Raw genomic sequence first — 21,288 nt, forward strand, 5'->3', positions numbered from 1 at the left:
TAAACTGACAGTTTAATTTAATAAAATAGGGAAGAAGAAACGTCAAGAAAATGGAAAAATATTCAGAAACAGAGCATGTAAAACTTGTTTTTTTACAGCCATTTCTAAATTAAACAAAAGTCCACAAAATAGCTTTGTCACAGTGAGATAATGGGGGAATTTGCAATAAGCGTGATACAATAATAACAGAATGTTTGCATTCCTTGCATGTGTTCTCAATTATTTTATGTTGAACAAATTGTCAACATGTGCAAATCATTCTTGAAAGTAGCCAAACCACACCCAACACTTCGGGCCCCTAGGAACAAAAGAGTTGCTCTGTAATTTATACTCGAGAACAGTTATTTCCACGAAATCACAAAACTGTATAACAAATATCATATATCTGTGTCAACTAATCAAAATATAGGACTTCTCCAGGCCCACACACAAGGTAGAGTCAGTTTGACCCTTTATGCAGCATATCTCAATAATTGCCCCCCCCCCCCCCCCCCCAATGAGACCAATCCCCCCTGTGTTATGCACCGCCCCTTCGCATTTATACTGGGTTTGGTATGCACATCCCCTATTACGACAAGGTTTGTAACAAGGCATGGATGGAAGAAAAATTAAGGCTTGTACACAGTTGTCTCATCTTCGTCTATTCTGTTGTCTGAACACAAATAGATCTACAGCACCCACTCCCAGAATAGAAAAGTCAGAATAGTGTTGGCCATAAGGCAATCCAAGAAGCAGTCAGGTACTTGAAGCACAATTACATCCAGTGCCCGAACCAGCGACCCTTTTTACTGCTAGGTGAGAGTGCTACCCACTACACCATCATCATGTAGTTCCTTCTATGCTGATTAACAGATGCAAGAAGTGTTTTTCTCATATTTTCCCTTAACTGCCCTCTTTCAAAAAGAAAGTGCATTTCTTCAATTTGTTAACTAGGGGAGGGGGGAAAAGTCATAATACGAGGTGACATTTACGATTAAATTTAACCAACGGTTTATTAGTAGTTGTTATCTAGCTACAACTGTCATTTTTAAGCTGTATAATAGGAAAACATCCAATAATGTTATATGTCTGTTACATCTCTAATCTAATCTTTGTACATAAAATTGTTTATACATCTGTAAATTTAAATATAATATTTTGGTTTCTGTGGCCTTTATAAAATTTTAAGAATGGTTGTTTTGGAATCTCTGTCTAAACACAGCTCAGTATAAATCAGCTGTATATCATGTCTGTTTGTAATATGTTCATGAGAAAGTAAAACATTCAGCATTGGATGGGTCTCATTAAATGACCCTAGGAAGGAATGCAATTGTGAAATTCCGCACAAGTGTCCTTTTACAGCCTAGATTAGTAGAGAGATGACATCTGGCATCAAGGACTAAAATACCCTCAGTGCTTCGGAAGGGGTGATTGAAACCGGCGGGAACCCTTTATATTGATGTGACGATGTTAAATAAAACATAATGATGAACTTCCTCCTACAGACAGCACATTTAGGCCCGGTTCACACTAGTGCGATGCAAGAACCTTGAGAATCCACTGCGGGTTCCCTCATCGCACCTGAATCGACACCCCCGTATCGGTTCGCAGATCGCAGTGTGATCCGATTCCTGAACGGACCAAAAAAGGATCCCGCACCATTTTGGTGCAAATGTGATTTCAGACAGTTTGTATGGCTGAAATCGCATCGCACAGACATCGCATGTGATGTGCACAGCAATGCGGTGCAAATGACATGCAATGTCTGGCATTGCACTAGTGTGAATCGGGCCTTAGGGTCCATGCACACTGGGCTTAAAAAACACTAGTTCTTTTGGCAGAAAAAAAACACTCATATAGAGCGTTTTTGTACACATGTTTAGGCCCGTTTAGCGGTTTTCTGCCAGAAAACTGCTCTCAAAAACACAATCCAGAAGGGTTTTATCTGCCTCTAAATGCTGAGCTTAAAGGATGAGTTCACTTTTACAAAAAAATAATAAAATGCACATTTCATTTTTTTTTGCATGTAAAAAATATCCATACATTTATTTTTTTTTTTACAATGGACCTGTAAAGCAATCAGCAGATCATGGGTGTAATGCCACAGTCCTGCAGACTAGACAGTTATGTGCAATGCTTTACGGGTTCATTGTAAAAAAAATATCAGTGTATCTGTCCGGCCACACCTCCGATGCGGCCAGGCAGTTACACGGACAGAATATGGGTGTAACATGTAGCATGTTACAAAAGGTGAATTTATCCTTTACAATATGCCTCTAAACGCCCCAATGTGCTTGGATAACATTGAGCTGCTTCTACAGGCAAAAATGTAAGACTCTTGTAGGAATGTTTTTTAAATAAAAATAAAAAATAACGGTGTATTAGAGCAGAATTACGTTTTTTAATAAAGGCTAGTGACAGATTATAATTGTAGAAAATCCAGTCTGGGGAATTAGGTAAAACAGACACGTTTCTGGTAGTTGATTGCTTTAGCTACCTGTGCCTAATTCGGGCAGGCATTTGTGCCAGTTTTGGTAACATTAGCGACACATGCACCAAACGCAAGTAGTTTTAAGTACTGCCACTTTAGGAATTTTCACCAGTTCACCGATCAGGAACCCGGATATAATTAAGACCAGTTCTGAGCTACATTGATACATAGGTTGGGAAAAAAAAAAGACATCTGACTTTATGTATATTAGAGACTGAAAACCACATTACACAGGATATGATCCACAGCAAGATGGAGTCAACCTTAAGATGCAGTTCCCAAACATTTAAAGGTATATCTATATTTCTTTATGCTATAATACTTGCTGTCCTAGGAGTGGGTGCAAATCCCACTTTGTCTTGCATCTGTACCAACCCTGACAGTGATGTTGTTATATATATATATTTTTGAAATAAAACATTGAACAAGAAAAAAAAGTCCATCTAGTACAGCCATTAGCAAAAAAACAAACAGTAACCCCCCATATACACAATCTTATACCCACAGAGTAAGGCAAAAAAAAAATAAATAAATAAAAACACACCAAAAAAACAAACAAAAAAAACAAAGCGTTGTCCAATTTTGTTCCAGTGGGGGAGAAAAACTTCCTTCTCGATCCTCCAGGAGGCAATCTGGTGTTCCCTGGATGAACAATCCCTTTGGTTATGACCTATGTAGCGCTAGTAGATTTGCGATCTACCATCTGATAGGTAAATTTAGTAAATTGCTCGTTAGGGGAAGTTAGATTTGCCTCTGTTCCAGCTTGGCTGACGTTGCATGCGTTTCCATACTGGGCCGGTGGGTGTCGTTGTTACTATCGGCTAGTGTTGGAAAGGTAACGTGTCAAAGCGTATGGATGCTCTTCTATCCCGGAGACAACTCGGTGGAGGTGGTCCTCCGAGTTGCATTCTGGGAGAGGGTATTTATGGGACAGACGCCATGTTTTAGGGTCGTTTTACAGCCACCTGCTGGCCCTCCTGGCCGTCAGGTATGCGTTAGAGTGCTACCTCGTGGTCCTCCGTTCGGGAGGCCCGCGTCGCTGCGGCACATGGGTGGGCCCAGAAGCATGTCTGGGGCCTTCCACAGCAGCCGAGGAATGGTCCTGAGCGGTCTATCCAGAGTGAAGAAGCTGGACAACCGAGGAGATCCCAGGGGAGGACCCATCATGGAAGGATCATGCAGAGTGCTGGTCTGGAGAGGGGCCTGGTGACTCAGTTGGAGGACGTATCCTAAAGTAACTTTACAGCATAGTGTTGCCGGGTTTGGCTTAAAGGTCCTAGCACTGTGACTGACATTCACCACAAAACCAATACATCCTGTGGCAGAGGATCGTACGGGTTCATCCCAAGCAAGTCTGTGGCAGAGACTTTTGTTCGTGCTACGTACTGGCTGCTAGGCAAGTGAGAGAGGCCTATCCAGGCGAGCAAAGAGTGTGTCCCACAAGGGCAGCGCATTCTACTGTAATATTCAACTCTAAAGGACATTTGTCAAGAATCCTACAGAGAGGTATTAGAGCTTCCCTGCAGTTTCCCTTCTGCCTCTTTCCTGCTACTTCCTTCATTAATTGTTCAATAAAGCATTGAAAACGTACTCAAGTGTTGGTGCTTGTATCGTCCGGAGGAAAACTTAACGGAACCCTAGACCCGGTGCCGGGTGAAACCGAGGGAAGGAGGGTGAAGGTAACAAGCCCGCTTAAACCAGCAGCTCCAGCAGGAGATTTCTTTCCATTTCCTGTCCCATAGCCAAACAGGAAGTGAAAGGAAATCACTGCAAATTAAGGGAACTCTTTGGGGACCCCCAGGTCACCAGAACGAGTGTCGTTCCCATTGGAATATTTCCTGTGCTGCCCCAACGGGGCATAAGATTTATATAGGGTGTTTTCCTTAACCATTTTCTATGGACGTTTATTGCTACACCTATAGATGTTAATATTGAGGTATGCCCATGCTTAATGGGGGTATGTCTGTGCTGGGAAGTTGTCATCACTATGACAGCTTCCCACGCTGAGCTCTATTTCCAGCCCCATTCAGCTGTTCAGCAATTCTCCGGCAAAAAGCTAAATATAAACAGATGGGCCAGGAAAAATCATGATGTCATCACCCAATAGGACTATGGGAAATTACACAAGTCACTTGGGCAGAGCCTGATCAGTAACTGAGGCAATGCCCATCTTTGGAAAATTGCTTAAGTAGAACTATAGGCAAAACTGTTTTTTCATTCTTGATAGCGTAAGGAAGGGTTATAACCCCGGTCAATTTTTTGTTCCTGCCAACTGTGTCCCATTGAGGAGATTTCCTTCCATTTCCTGTCCCATAGCCAAACAGGAAGTGAAAGGAAATCCCTGCAAATTAAGGGAACTCTTTGGGGACCCCCAGGTCACCAGAACGAGTGTCGTCCCCATTGGAATATTTCCTGTGCTGCCCCAACGGGGCATAGGATTTATATAGGGTGTTTTCCTTAACCATTTTCTATGGACGTTTATATTTAGTTCACATGCTGCCATCTAGTGACCATTTGTTTCTTATGTTCTTTTTCCCTTAAGTTATGACATACTCCCTTTGTATGTAATGCTCCACCCTTCTTCCTGTTATTGTACTTCCTGTGTCATGGATGCAGCTACAAGCCACATGTATTCTGCATTGTAAGCTACAGACAATATCATCTTTTGACCGTATAAATACCACAATCTATTCATCTGTTGTATCCTGTCATCTGCTGTAACCTGATGTTCAGAATAAAAGCACATGTGTATGGAATCTGTATTTGGTGAGTTCAAGCTATCTGATGAGGCCAGTCCTCAGTGATTATATCTTATACAGGCCAAGCACAGAGGTCTCACAAGGGATAAATCGCTTCACAACAATCAGAGTCAGAATATTTCCCCTCTATTGCTTTTATGAGGACAACCCAAAATGTGGTATTTTCTTTTACTTTCAACAATAATAGTAAACAGGAAAAATAGGGTGAATATCCTTAACAGGGACACAGACAGCAATAAAAAATTGACAAGCATTCTGATCCCGCTCCACTCTATCCAAAACAAAAAAAAAGTTTTGCCTTTAGTTATACTTTAACCATTTAAGGACCAAGCCTATTTCTGACACTTCTTGTTTACAAGTTAAAATCAGTATTTTTTGCTACAAAATTACTTAAAACCCCTAAACAGTATATATTTTTTATTAGCAGAGACCCTTCAGAATAAAATGGAGATTGTTGCAATACTTTGTCACACCGTATTTGCGCAGTGATCATAAAAAACGCAATTTTTTGGGGGAAAAAAATACTTATTTTTTGTATTCAAAAAATTGAAAACAGTAAAGTTAGTCAAATTTTTTTCTACAATGTGAAAGATAATGTTACAATTGATACCCAACATGTCATGCCTTAAATTTGTGCAAGCTCGTGGAATAGCGACAAACTTTTGTACTTAAAAATCTCCATAGGCGACGGTTTAAATTTTTTTTTACAGGTTTAGAGTTACAAAAGAGACCTAGTGCTAGAATTATTGCTCTCGCTCGAACGATCACGGCAATACCTCACATGTGTGGTTTAAACACCGTTTACAAGTTTTGTTTTTTTTTTATTTTACTTTTTTATTTCTTATTTTTACACTGTCCCTTTAAAAAAAAAAAGTTTTGATCAATTTTATTCCTATTACAAGGAATGTAAACATCCCTTGTAATAGAAATAAGCAGGACAGGTCCTCTTTAATGTGAGATCTGGGGTCAAAAAGACCTCAGATCTCACATTTACACTTAAAGTGGAGGGCCACCCTAAAAAAGAAAAAAAATTGCACCAAACATCTTAAAAAAAAAAAAAAAAAACGTACTTACCTGAAACCCTTGTTGCTAGGCAATCTTCCTAATCTGCCTCTTCCTATTCCGCGGCGTGTCCTGCTCCTCGGTGAGCGGCCCCGTTGCCTTCTGGGAACTGTGTGTGTTCCCAGAAAACTACGGGGCCATTCACAGAGCGCCGCTCGCGCATGCGCAGTAGGAAACTGGCAGTGAAGCCGCAAGGCTCCACTGCCTGTTTCCCTTACTTAGGATGGCGGTGCCGGGACCCGGGAGCTGAGGGACGGGTCGGCCTCGGGCGGCCGACATCGCGGGCACCCAGGACAGGTAAGTCTACTTATTTAAAGTCAGCAGCTACAGTGTTTGTAGCTGCTGACTTTAAAAAAAAAAAAAAAATTATCCTGGCCGGAATCCCGCTTTAAAAGCAAAAAAAAGATTTTTGACTTACCGTAAAATCTATTTCTCCGAGTTCATTGACAGACAGCGCTTCCTTATTCAGAACCATAGGGTTATACCGTCCCCTACAGTAGTAGGACACCAGGCAGAAAAAGAAAAAAGACTTGGCTACGCCTATGGGCAGTCCTAGGTGGTATACAACCCCCCCTCTCTGCTATAGACCTTGATTTGTAACAAGCAGTGTCAGAAGTATTAAAACTCCATAGAGGGGTGGGTGCTGTGTCTAGTATTGAACTCAGAAACGGATTTTACGGTAAGTCAAAAATCCCATTTTCTCTTTGGTTCATTGACAGACACAGCGCTTCCTTATTCAGAACCATAGGGACGTCCCAAAGCAGTGCCAAACCTGAGGGGTGGGACAGCCAACAAATAACAGGCCAACCAGATAACCGGAGCTCAACGAGAACAACTGGAGCCCAACCTGAACAGAAAGAAACCCCCTCAAGAGGGATAGACCCCCTAGACCGCAGCCTGCACAACCTTGCGGCCAAAGGAGGCATCTGCAGATGTCAGCACATCCACTTGTGAATTTTGTGAAAGTGTGCACCGACAACCATGTGGCTGCCTTGCAACTTGCATCACTGACGCCTGATGACAGAGGCAAAGGAGGCGTTCAGCGCCTGAGTAGAGTGCTCCTTCACCGGGAAGGGAGGAACCCGACCCCTGATAGAATAGGCCTGAGTCTCCGTCTGTCTGATCCGTCTAGAAATGGTTGCAGAGTAAGCAGACAGCCCCTTCTTTGGCCAGAGGAGTCTGACCTCCGAAAGGACAAATTTCCTCGGATGTTGCGGCCTGAGACACAAAGGAAGGCAACACAATGTCCTCATTCAAATGGAAATCAGAAACAACCTTTGGAAGGAATGAAGGACAAGGACGAAGAACAACCTTGTCTTTGTGAATCACCAGGTAGGGCGTATGACAGGATAACGCCGCGAGCAGAAGTAATAGCCACCAAGAAGGCCACCTTCTGGGACAGAGCGAGCAGGGAAATTTATTGAATATTCTCAAAAGGAGGCTGGTGCTTCCGAAAGCACCAGGATTCAGGTCCCACGGTGGTAAAGGGTATCGCACTGGTGGAATCAAATGTAGAACCCCCTGAATGAAGGTACGCACCAGGGAATGCGAAGCCAGATGACGTTGAAAGAAAACCGCCAAAAGCTGACAACTGGCCCTTGATAGTACTCAAGGCCAAATTCTTTTTAACGCCCCGTTGAAGAAAAGTCAAAATCCGAGCCACCGAAAAGGAAAGTGGGTGAACACCCACCGACTCACACCAGGAAACGTATGTTTTCCACATCAGATGATATATCTTCCTAGAAGTAGACTTCCTAGCTTTGAGTAGTGTCTGAATCACTGACGCAGGTAAGCCTCTATCCTTCAGCACCTGGCTTTCAACAGCCAGGCCGTCAAAGCCAGCGAAGGTAAAGCAGGGTGGAAGATCAGCCCCTGGAATAGCAGATCCTCTCTGAGAGGCAGCTGCCAGGGGGCATCTGCGACCAGGCGCACCATTTTGGCAAACCAGGACCGCCTACGGCCTCGATCTTGCGTAATAGCCGCGGCAGAAGCTTGAGTGGGAAGGAAAGGCGTAGATTAGATGATACTGGCCCCATGGGGCCACCAGAGCGTCTGTGGCGTCCGCCAGAGAATCCCGAGACCTGGCCACAAACTGCTGTACCTTTCTGTTGATCCGGGATGCCAACAGATCTACCTCGAGTGCCCCAGCGCAGACATATCTGTTGAAACAATCCTGATGAAGGGACCACTCCCCTTGGTCCAACACCTGTCGACTGGGGTAATCCGCCTGCCAGTTGTCCACCCCTGGAATGTGAACGGCGGAAATGGCCAGGATGGAGCACTCTGCCCACTGGAGAATAGAGGCTACTTCCAGGCCAGCTAACACACCTTGTTCCTCCCTGGTGGCTGACATAGGCTACCGCTGTTTCATTGTCCAACTGGATCTGTACCGGAAGCCCCTGAAGTCGATCCAGAGTTCTAAGATGTTGATAGGTAGCCTGGATTCCTCCAGCGTCCAGTGACCCTGAGCAGAGCTCAGGCCCAGGGCTCCTCCCCACCCGGACAGACTGGTATCGGTGGTGACCACCGTCCAGTACAGAGGGACAAAGGATTTTCCCTGCTGAAGATCCAGGGAACAAAGCCACCAGACCAGGGACCCCTTGGTTTCTTGGTTCAGCCAAATCGGATTGTCCAGTTATCCTGGACATTTGTCTCATTTTAAACAGGATCTCTTTTTGCAGGGGTCTTGAATGGAACTGAGCAAATGGGACGTCTCGAAAGTAGATACCATCAGGCCCAGCACTCGTATGCAAGTCCACAGGGAGACCCACCTGCTGGACAGCAGTAAGCAAGTCGCCGCCTGTAACTTCTGGAGTTTGTCCAGTGGAAGGAACACACTGGGCAGAGCAGAATCCAGAGTCAGACCCAGATAATCCAATTTCTGAGCTGGAATCAGCGCAGACTTCTGGCAGTTTAGCAGCCACCCAAAATCTGCCAGAGTCTGAATAGAGATCTCCACGTCGCCCCTCAGGGTAGCAGGGGTATCCACTCGCAGAAGAAGGTCGCCCAGAACAGTAATTCCCCGCTGACGCAGCAGAGCCAGAAACGGGTCCAACAGTTTTGTAAAGACCCGAGGAGCGGAGGCAAGACCAAAGGGTAACGCGACAAACTGATAATGCTCCTCTCCCACAGCAAAGCGGAGGAATCGCTGGTGTTGTGCACAAATTGGAATGTGCAGGTAGGCATCCTTGATGTCGATGGAGGCAAGTAAGTCCCCCTGATGAAGGGATGCCACCACCGAGTGAATGGACTCCATTCTTAACTTCCGAACTCGCACAAAATGGTTCAAGGCCTTGAGGTCCAGAATTGGACATATCGTACACTCTTTTTTGGGGACCGTAAACAGATTTGAAAAAAGCCCTGGAAACGTCCGACACCAAAACGATTACCCCCTGAAGCAACAGTTCTTGTCCAGCCTGCCAGAGGGCAAACAAGCGGTCCAGAGACAGACGCATATTGGAAGGAAAAAATCTGCTTGGGGGGAAAGTCTGGAACTCGATCTTGTAACCAGACAGAATCACTTCGTGGACCCACATGTTTACCAGAGAGGTCCACGGGCTTCGAAACCAGCAAAGTCGTCCCCCCACCCAGGATGCGGGTGAGGGTGCCCCTTCATGCCGAAGAGGCCTTATCTGGGGGTCTGGAGAAACCCGCTCTCCAGGGTCGCATGGTACCTCCCGAAGGGAGCTTGAAAGACTTTGAGCCTTTGTCAGTGGACCCTGAGGGACGAAAAAAACTCTGTGCATGGAGACTTGCGACGTGGAAGAAAGGTACTCTTCCCCCCCTGACACTCTTAACGACATCATCCAGAGTGGCCCCAAACAAATGATCGCCTTGAAAAGGCAGATCAGTTAGGGCTTCTTTGGAGGTCTGGTCCACAGCCCAACACTTCAGCCTCAATACACGCCGAAGCACCACCGCTGAAACAGACAGCTTAGAAAGCAAGGGTGATACGTCCAAAGAGGCATCGCAGGCAAACTGCAGCCCCTGGATCAACTGGTCCACTAATTCAGTGAAGGTGATGCAATCAGTGCGTCCACCAGCGCCTTCTCGTGCGCAGCCATTATCCATCTTGCCCTTACTCGACTTTCTGCCCAACTGTAAACGGGGAACCTCTCCTGACGCCCATAAAAGTGATACCGTGGCGAATCAGCCGCTGGGACCACTTTTATGTCTTTTAGGCAGACCGTCTGCCATTTAAAATTATACTGGGGTTATGGCAAGAAGAAAGGTACTCTTCCCCTCTGACACTTAACGACATCATCCAGAGTGGCCCCAAACAAATGATCGCCTTGAAAAGGCAGATCAGTTAGGGCTTCTTTAGAGGTCTGGTCCGCAGCCCAACACCTCAGCCTCAATACATGCTGAAGCACCACCGCTGAAACAGACAGCTTAGAAAGCAAGGGTGTTGCGTCCAAAGAGGCATCGCAGACAAACTGCAGCCCCTGGATCAACTGGTCCACTAATTCAGTGAAGGCAGGAGGAAACTGATCACCCTCCAGATCGCGGCGCAACAGCTTCGCCCACTCCGTTAGCGTTTGAGACACCAGGGCAATGGCCAAGACTGGCTGAAGCACCAAACCCACAATAGTGCGGCTCAGAGATTCCGCCTTCCTGTCAGCCGGATCTTTAAAAGCCGAAGGAGTCTTCAACCGGAATCATGGTGGCTTTGTTCAATCGAGAAAATGAGGGATCCACCACGGGTGGAGTCGTTCACTTCTTGAGAAGACTCTCCACAAAGGGATAATGCACAAGGAAGCGCTTTGGGACTGCAAAGGGACGTTTTGGACTTTCCCATTCTTTATAGACAAACTTGTCAAAATAGGAGGCATAAGGGAACACTTTCGCCATGCGAGACGGCTTGTGAGTGCCAAAAGGGACCGGCGCCTTTGCCGCAGCTGCATCCTCCATTTTCAAAGTTTCCCACACAGATGCAATCAGTGCATCCACCAGTGTCTTCTCGTGCGCAGCCATTATCCATCTTGCCCTTACTCGACTTCCTGCCCAACTGTAAAGGGGGAACCTCTCCTGACGCCCATAAAAGTGATACTGTGGCGAATCAGCCGCTGGGACCACTTTTATGTCTTTTAGGCAGACCGCCTGCCATTTAAAATTATACTGGGGTTATGGCAGCTATCTGCTGCCATAACAAGGGTATATAACGTCAAAGTAGCGACGTATATATCAGTGATCAGTAAGAGACGGAGAGACTAGTTCCCCATCAAGGCCACCTTACTTTTGGTTGCCAACACGTCATGGCGGATGGACTTGAAAGCAACTATTGGACTGAATAGTGGCTATGGATCCACCTACTGATGTGCGCTGTCAGTCAACAGCCGGATGGACCTGATGGGGAATTAGTCCCTTAGTTCCCTGTCAGGCTCTGCCCTCCCAATGACTTAAGTCCTTTCCCTCCACAAAACTCCTTGGCCGTGTGCCTGTCAGATTGATTGGTGCAGTGGCTGGGGAGGGAGTGCACTGAGGAAGGAGTGTCCGCTATGAATGGAGGTTCTAGGTTAAGAGGTAGGGAGGGTAGACTAGTGTACTGTTTACTAAAAGTGGACTTGTCCTTTAAATACACTGGGAAACTAGCTTTAGATTCCTCTTCCTCACTCTTCTCTACACATAAACAGTATCTGCAGCAGGTCGCACACCTGTCATGTCCTAACTAGAGACTGAGCTCATGCGGATTAGAAAAGAAAGGCATTATACCTTACACGACAGAAATAATTTATGGAAAAGTTCCACTACCCTAACAAAGCTAATATCAGAAGAGTGAATATTTTAAATGGCTAGTTTATTTATTAAAGCAGCACAGCTACAATTAAAGCTAAATTCCAGCCACAAGTGTAAGGGTTACACCAGACACCCATTATACCCTGACATGGGGTGTCACAGGGACAAGTAGTGAAGGAAATTCTCCCCCAGTGACAGGGTTCTCCCCTTTGCCACACTCTACTTAAATATAAAATAAAAGCTTTAGCTGGGATATTTTCACTGTCTCTACTATTGTAATCTCTACTTATACTGATTGCTTATCCAACTACGATAAAACACTTTTTTATAATGAAATAAAAAACTTTTTAGCTGGAGTTGGCTTTAAAGTCAAAAACATACATCTGTGAACAGTTCGTTTCCAGACAAAGTCATGCAATAATTCGTTATTTCTGGCAAAAAAAAGTCAAGAAGATAAACCTCTAAAAAAAAAACAAAAAACAAAAAAAAAACAACTTACCCAGGAAATCGGTGCTCTGGTTTATTTCTTTCTGGGCGTTCTGTACAAAGAGAGGGGGAAAAAAAGATGGGAAGAATTTAGTCGTATGGGCATGTTACATGAGCACATATAACAATAATTGGGGACATTAAATGATTATGCACTCCTGGTTACCATTTCAGGTCATCCTTTGGTTATGAAAAAAGTTTAAAAAAAAAAAAATTACAAAACAAACAAAAAAAAAAAAAATACTTTACAGGCATATACATACAATTATGGATCACTATTTCACAGTGGAAAAAGTCAATGACTTATTTTTTTTCTTCGATACCCTATGAAGCAATGTTCTTCAATGTAATTAAACCATATGAAAGGAAATCATGTACCATCACATTAGAAAAAATATTTCTACAGCAAATAACCAATGTTAAAATGTCATGATCTTCAGGATTTCATACTGACCAATATTTTCTGAGGATAAAAGGGTACAGAAAGCTAGCTCTGCCAGAGTAAAACAGCTGGAACCTGACAATTTTGTTGGCGTGACCTATAATTTTTACTTCGTCCATTTACACAACACTCTAAAACAATTTTAAAGCGCAAAATAGGTTTTATTGCTATATACAATATTTAAAGGTTTACAAACTGTAACCTTTTAAAGCCCATTATACAGAAATATGTTTTTTTTTTTTAATCAGCCAAGTACTGCAGCAAAGGTTAAAAACCTTGCCAGCACATAAAAATGTTAGAACAAGCTCCTATGGTCTCGTGGTCTCACACACCCCACTGAGCACTGCTCTAATCAGCATTGGTCCGACACCCCACGGAGCACTGCTCTAATCACCACTGCTGTCCCTCCCTAAGCAGTGCCCAGTGATTAGGCTGTATTCAGAGGGCATGACAGAGTGCTGTGCTGATTTTGAGCACAGGGGTTTTCCTAAACCTTGTTGCAGCACTTGGACCAGCCATACATGATTTGAGCCATTAAAATAAAATGTCTCAGCAGGAGGGATTCCTCTGTTGGCGCCGTCTGTGCTGATGGGAGAATCATGCAAATTTCTTTCCTGCAACCCGTGGCTGCAGGAAAGAGGTTTGCACCGTCTATGGCCTGTTTTAGATTAAAAAAGTAAAAGAGGCCTGTCTGTATATGCAGTCCGGATATATTACATAATAAAACAAGGAAGTTTAATTGCGCTTTAACCACTTCCGGACCGCCGCACGACGATGTACGTCCAAACTTTGAAGGGGGATACCGTTGTTATAGCAGTAGCTAGCTGCCATAACCCCGGTATCCCCGTTTTTTTGCGGCGGCCAGCTTTCTGCAAAAGTGGTCCCTGCGGCGGATCCGCCGCAAGATCACTTTTATCGGTGGTGGGAGAGGGGCCCCCCCTCCCGCCGCGATCCGGTGCCCTCCGCCGCTTACCGGAGCCGTCAGTAGCGGCGGAGGCAATCGCATCCGTCTCCGTCCTGTGCTTGGAGACGAATGCGGCTGAGATGGCGCCCACTCGTTTCCATGAGACTGCTGGGCGGAAGCGACGTCAAAACGTCACTTCCGCCCACGCCTCTTAAAAGGCATATTTTTTTAAATGTCATTTTTTTAAATGACTTCTTTTTTTTTTTTTAATCGCATTTTAGTGTAAATATGAGATCTGAGGTCTTTTTGAACCCAGATCTCATATTTAAGAGGTCCTGTCATGCTTTTTACAAGGGATGTTTACATTCCTTGTAATAGGATTAACCACTTCAGCCCCGGACCATTATGCTGCCTAAGGACCAGAGGACTTTTTCCAATTTGGCACTGCGTCGCTTTAACTGCTAATTGCGCGGTCATGCAATGCTGTACCCAAACAAAATTTGCGTCCTTTTCTTCCCACAAATAGAGCTTTCTTTTGATGGTATTTGATCACCTCTGTGGTTTTTATTTTTTGCGCTATAAAAAGACCGAAAATTTTGAAAAAAAGTGATATTTTCTACTTTTTGTTATAAAAAAAAATCCAATAAACTCAATTTTAGTCATACATTTAGGCCAAAATGTATTCGTCCACATGTCTTTGGTAAAAAAAATGTCAATAAGGGTATATTTATTGGTTTGCGCAAAAGTTATAGCGTCTACAAGCTACATCTACAAGGTACATTTTCTGGAATTTACACAGCTTTTAGTTTATGACTGCCTATGTCGTTTCTTGAGGTGCTAAAATGGCAGGGCAGTACAAAACCCCCCAAATGACCCCATTTTGGAAAGTAGACACCCCAAGGAAATTGCTGAGAGGCATGTTGAGCCCATTGAATATTCATTTTTTTTGTCCCAAGTGATTGAATAATGACAAAAAAAATAAAAAAAAATTACAAAAAGTTGTCACTAAATGATATATTGCTCACACAGGCCATGGGCATATATGGAATTGCACCCCAAAATACATTCAGCTGCTTCTCCTGAGTACGGGGATACCACATGTGTAGGACTTTTTGGGAGCCTAGCCGCATACGGGGCCCCGAAAACCAAATCACCGCCTTCAGGATTTCTAAGGGCGTAAATTTTTGATTTCACTCCTCACTACCTATCACAGTTTTGAAGGCCATAAAATGCCCAGATGGCACAACCCCCCCCAAATGACCCCATTTTGGAAAGTAGACACCCTAAGCTATTTGCTGAGAGGCATGTTGAGTCCATGGAATATTTTATATTTTGACACAAGTTGCGGGAAAGTGACAAATTTTTTTTTTTTTTTTTGCACAAAGTTGTTACTAAATGATATATTGCTCACACAGGCCATGGGCATATGTGGAATTGCACCCCAAAATACATTTAGCTGCTTCTCCTGAGTATGGGGATACCACATGTGTGGGACTTTTTGGGAGCCTAGCTGCGTACGGGGCCCCGAAAACCAATCACCACCTTCAGGATTTCTAAGGGTGTAAATTTTTGATTTCACTCTTCACTGCCTATCACAGTTTCGGAGGCCATGGAATGCCCAGGTGGCACAAAACCCCCCCAAATGACCCCACTTAGTATTTTGCAGCTCTCATTTGTTTTTGAAAATGAAGAAAGACAAGAAAAAACTTTTTTTTTTTCAATTTTCAAAACTTTGTGACAAAAATTGAGGTCTGCAAAATACTCACTATACCTCTCAGCAAATAGCTTGGGGTGTCTAATTTCCAAAATGGGGTCATTTGGGGGGGGGGGGTTTGTGCCACCTGGGCATTCCATGGCCTCCGAAACTGTGAAAGGGCAGTGAAGAGTGAAATCAAAAATTTACGCCCTTAGAAAGGCTGAAGGCGGTGCTTGGTTTTCGGGGTCCCGTACGCGGCTAGGCTCCCAAAATGTCTCACACATGTGGTATCCCCATACTCAGGAGAAGCAACAGAATGTATTTTGGGGTGTAATTTCACATATTCCCATGGCATGTTTGAGCAATATATCATTTAGTGACAACTTTGTGCAAAAAAAAAAAAAAAATTGTCTCTTTCCCGCAACTTGTGTCACAATATAAAATATTCCATGGACTCGACATGACTCTCAGCAAATAGCTTGGGGTATCTACTTTCCAAAATGGGGTCATTTGGGGGGGTTTTGAACTGTCCTGGCATTTTATGCACAACATTTAGAAGCTTATGTCACACATCACCCACTCTTCTAACCACTTGAAGACAAAGCCCTTTCTGACACTTTTTGTTTACATGAAAAAATTATTTTTTTTTTGCAAAAAAATTACTTTAAACCCCCAAACATTATATATTTTTTTAAAGCAAATGCCCTACAGATTAAAATGGTGGGTGTTTCATTTTTTTTTTCACACAGTATTTGCACAGCGATTTTTCAAACACATTTTTTGGGGAAAAAACACACTTTTTTAAACTTTATTGCACTAAAACACACTATATTGCCCAAATGCTTGATGAAATAAAAAAGATGATCTTAGGCCGAGTACATGGATACCAAACATGACATACTTTAAAACTGCGCACAAACGTGCAGTGGCGACAAACTAAATACATTTTTAAAAGCCTTTAAATGCCTTTACAGGTTACCACTTTAGATTTACAGAGGAGGTCTACTGCTAAAATTACTGCCCTCGATCTGACATTCGCGGTGAAACCTCACATGCATGGTGCAATTGCTGTTTACATTTGACGCCAGACCGACGCTTGCGTTCGCCTTTGCGCGAGAGCAGGGGGGGATAGAGGTGCTTTTTTTTTTTTTTTCTTTATTATTTTTTTGCTTTTTTATCTTATTTTTAAAGTGTTCCTTTCATTTTTTTTTTAATCATTTTTATTGCTATCTCAGGGAATGTAAATATCCCCCATGATAGCAATAGGTAGTGACAGGTACTCTTTTTTGAAAAAATTGGGGTCTATTAGACCCTAGATCTCTCCTCTGCCCTCAAAGCATCTGACCACACCAAGATCGGTGTGATAAAATGCTTTCCCAATGGCGCGGTTTAAATCCGGCAAAATCTAAGTCATGAAATGCTCGTAGCTTCCGGTTTCTTAGGCCATAGAGATGTTTGGAGCCACTCTGGTCTCTGATCAGCTCTATGGTCAGCTGACTGAATCATCGTCTGCATTCTCAGGTTCCCTGTTGAGACAGGAGAGCCAGAGAAAAACACAGAAGACGGTGGGGGGGGGGGGGGGGCATTCCCTCCCACTGCTTGTAAAAGCAGTCTAGAGGCTAATTAGCCGCTAGGATTGCTTTTACATGAAAGCCGACCGCTGGCTATAAAGGATGATACCAAGATGATACCTAAACCTGCAGGCATCATTCTGGTATAACCACTCAAAGTCGTGAATGGCGTACCTGAAGACAAAAAAATGGTTAACAATAAAACACAGTAAACGGTAAAGTATAAAAAATTGCATACCTGAAAAGTAACATAATAACAATAAAACATTGCAGAATAGAATACAATAAAAAAGAGCAGAACAATATAGAGAGAGAATAGAGAGAGAGAGAACAATAAAACAACTATTTTTTTTTATTTTATATATATATATATATATATTTTTTTTTTTTAACACTTTTTTTGTAACTAACTTTTATAACTGTAACCAGTTCCAGGTTCAGGTCTCTCAAAATGCGATGGCATCTTGGGAGACCCTGTGAAAGTGTGCCTAGTCTGTGCAATGCTGTACCCTACGCTAATACTCAACTAGTGCATGGTAGCGTTCAAAACATTCACCAATGCAAATACCAGGATTGTCAGGACAGGAGGGAAAATAATAGCGGGTTTCACGCCTATATCCACGCTTGCTGCAGACACAACATCTTTTTTGGGGGGGTTCGCTGGGTAGGGGTACTCGGGAGGACATAAAGAAAATACCTCTCATGCAGCCGACTGCATTTGGTTGGGGATGTGAATGGGGGAAGTACGGGCGCTGCAGAAGTGGTAGGTTCCCAATTAGGATTGGCGAATGCAGCAGGAAGGGCATTATGGGCACGACGGGCCTGTGTTTGTCTTCTTGGTGGCAGCGGGACACTACTTGTGCTTGCCACCTCACCAGCTTGAACTGCATTTATGGGACGTCACTAAGTGTTACTGCAGTGCTGGTTTGACTAAGACCGGGGTGTACTAGGCCGTTGGTGCTTGCCAGTTCACCAAAATGCTGCTAAAAAAAACTGTTAGCGATCGCAGGGATCAGGCCTGACTCTGCGAACACTGCAGTTATGCGTTTAGTGTTTTGTAAGTTACAGTGATCGATCGATACTGCACTTGGGTGGGCTGGGCCGGGCCGGGCGGAGGGGCAAAACGCAGGTGCTAGCAGGTATCTGGGCTGATCCCCCTAACACTGCGTTTTTGGGAACCCTAAACTGCTGGGGATGCTAGTACAGATCTGATTGGATCAGATATTGATCCGTTCAGATACTATACAACTAAGGGAGGCGTATGCTGCGTGCATGGGTGTTAGCGGTACTGGCGCTAACCTGACGCTGCTTGGGGCTGGTGCTTGCCAGTTCACCAAAACGCTACCAAAAAAACTGTTAGCGATCGCAGGGATCGGGCCTGATTCTGCGAACGCTGAAGTTATGCGTTTAGTGTTTTGTAAGTGACAGTGATCGATCGATACTGCACTTGGGTGGGCTGGGTGGAGGGGCAAAACGCAGGTGCTAGCAGTTATCTGGGCTGATTCCGCTAACACTGCGTTTTTGGGAACCCTAAACTGCTGGGGACACTAGTATAGATCTGATCCGTACAGATACTATACCACTAAGCGAGGTGTATGCTGCGTGCGTGGGTGTTAGCGGTACTGGCGCTAATCTGACGCTGCCTGGGGCGACGCATATCACCGCCGGGCGATCAGGGGGCTAAACCTTTATTCGGTAATAAACGGCGGGTGCCCTGACACTATAAAAAGTAAACGAACTAACCAGCGTCACCCGTAATGGTTATACGGTGATCAGTTGTGAAAGGGTTAACTAGGGGGCAATCAAGGGGTTAAAACATTTATTAGATAGTATATGGGGGTCCCTGACGCTATAAAACGCTGACGGTGAAACTAAATATTTACGTCCCTAACTAGCGGCGCCAGCGACACTAATACAGCGATCAGAAAAATTATCGATTAGCGACACTGGCGACAGGGGGTGATCAAGGGGTTAAAACTTTATTAGGGGGGGTTAGGGGGGTATCCTAGACCTAAAGGGGGCTAATACTAACTGCCCTACCACAGTAACTGTCACAAACTGACACCATGCAGTAATCAGAAAAAAAAAAAAAAACAAACAAACAAAAAACTGCTTGGTGTCAGTGTGATGGAGGGGGGGGGTGATTGGGGGGTGATCGGGGGTGTTTTGTGTGCCTGGCATGTTCTACTGTGAGGTGTAGTGTTTGTGCACTCACATTGATGTCTTCTCTCCTCGGCGCCGGAACGGAAAATACCGAGCCGAGGAGAGATTACATCATTTCCTTTGCTGCTGTTTAGCATACAGCAGCAAAGGAATGTTCTGATTGGCCGGCGGCGATCGCGAGGGGGGGGCCACGAACGGATGGCCTCCCCCTCACCCCGATCGCGGGGGGATAAAAGAGGACCGCCTCGGGCACGGGGGGGGGGGGGGGGAGGGGGGTCTGTATGTACGCGATTCTGTCTGCCCGTGCCGCCTTGCCGACGTACATCGGCGTGAGGCGAGGCGGTCCTCAAGTGGTTAAAAATGACACAATTTTTTTTTTTTTTTTTTTTTAAACAGTATAAAAAAAATAAAATAATGTAAAATAAATAAAAAAATTTTTTAAAAAAAAAAAACCCCCGTCCCGACGAGCTCGCTCGCAGAGGCGAAAGCATACGCGAGTAGCGCCCGCATATGAAAACGGTGGTCAAACCAAACATGTGAGGTATCGCCGCGACCGGTAGAGCAAGAGCAATAATTATAGCTCTAGACCTCCTCTGTAACACAAAATATGCAACCTGTGGAATTTTTTAAACGTCACCTATGGAGATTTTTGAGGGTAAAAGTTTGACGCCATTCCACGAGCGGGCGCAATTTTGAAGCGTGACATGTTGGGTATCAATTCACTTGGCATTACATTATATTTCACAATATATAAAAAAAAATTGGGCTAACTTTACTGTTTTATTTTTTTATTCAAAAAAGTGCATTTTTCCCAAAAAAGTGCGCTTATAAGACCGCTGCGCAAATATGGTGCAAAAAAAAGTATTGCAACGACCGTCATTTTAATCTCTAGGGTATTAGAAAAAAAAAACATATATAATGTTTGGGGGTTCTAAGTAATTTTCTAGCAAAAAAAACCTGTTTTAAACATGTAAACACCTAAAATCCAAAACGAGGCTGGTCCTTAAGTGGTTAATGAAACAAAACTTGCTCCTGGTCAATACTTAGTAGATCCAACTTTGGCGGAAATTACAGCTGTAAGCCTTTTGCATTAAGTTATACCAACTTTGCACACCTAAGTCCAGCAAATTTTGCTTATTCTTCCTGGAAAAATTAATCTCTGTCAATTTGCATGCAAACATTTGTTAAGCAGCAGTTAGCCAAATCTTTGCACTGATTTTCAAGATATGGGCAAGGGGAAAGGCGCTTCTGACCTATATCCCTTATAGGTCCACTTTATCAGGTGAGAGGCTCGCTACACAAGAGGTGGAGCACAACTGTAATTTCAAGTTTTGGATGGAGGACGGTCAAGTTTTTTTCACTACTATATACGGACTATTACGTGTTTTTTTTAATTTATATTCCTAAGTGGAGCATTATTTGTATTGTTGTTGTTACGATTGATTTCACGTGTGGTATCCCATTTGTTTGAATACTTTGATGGTAGAGTATTGTTCATAATATTAATTTTGGGTGGAGCATTTTTGTTTATAGATTAGCTATTTCTTTTGAATATTTTGTTGGATTATAATTTAGTGGCGATTGTTTGTAGAGCTGCACGATTCTTGCCAAAATAATAATCACAATTTTTTTTGCTTAGGATAAACGATTTTTGCGGCATAAAATCTTTCACATTATACAAAAAAAAAAAAATGGGCTAACTTTACTGGTTAGTTTTTTTTTTAAAATTCAATAAAGTGTAATTTTTTTACCAAAAAATTGCATTTGAACAACTGCTGTGCAAATACAGTGTGACATAATATTATATATATTATATATATTACTTGTTCCAAGTAATTTTCTAGCAAACAAAAAATTATTTTAACTTGAAACCAACAAATGTCAGAAAAAGGTTTAGTGTTTAAGTGGTTAAACTTTCCTCATTTTCACACCAAAGTATATTCCTTTGATCTAAAGGACAAATTGTTACAATGTTTCTACTTAAGTTTCATTGCTAAAG

At 43.6% G+C, this 21,288-nt stretch overlaps 1 protein-coding gene across 1 annotated transcript in view; it reads right to left on the reverse strand.

Annotated features, from left to right (window-relative positions):
* The window catches only part of SH3D19 (SH3 domain containing 19), a 200,275-nt gene that overhangs the window by 95,196 nt on the left and 83,791 nt on the right, over positions 1-21,288 (reverse strand). Inside the window, exon 2 of the mRNA XM_073604961.1 lies at positions 12,527-12,566. Within this exon, the coding sequence (XP_073461062.1) occupies positions 12,527-12,566 (40 nt within the window). The remainder of the gene's footprint in view (positions 1-12,526; positions 12,567-21,288) is intronic.

This window comes from Aquarana catesbeiana, linkage group LG01 (genome assembly GCF_042186555.1).
Source record: "Aquarana catesbeiana isolate 2022-GZ linkage group LG01, ASM4218655v1, whole genome shotgun sequence".
Lineage (NCBI taxonomy): Eukaryota > Metazoa > Chordata > Amphibia > Anura > Ranidae > Aquarana > Aquarana catesbeiana.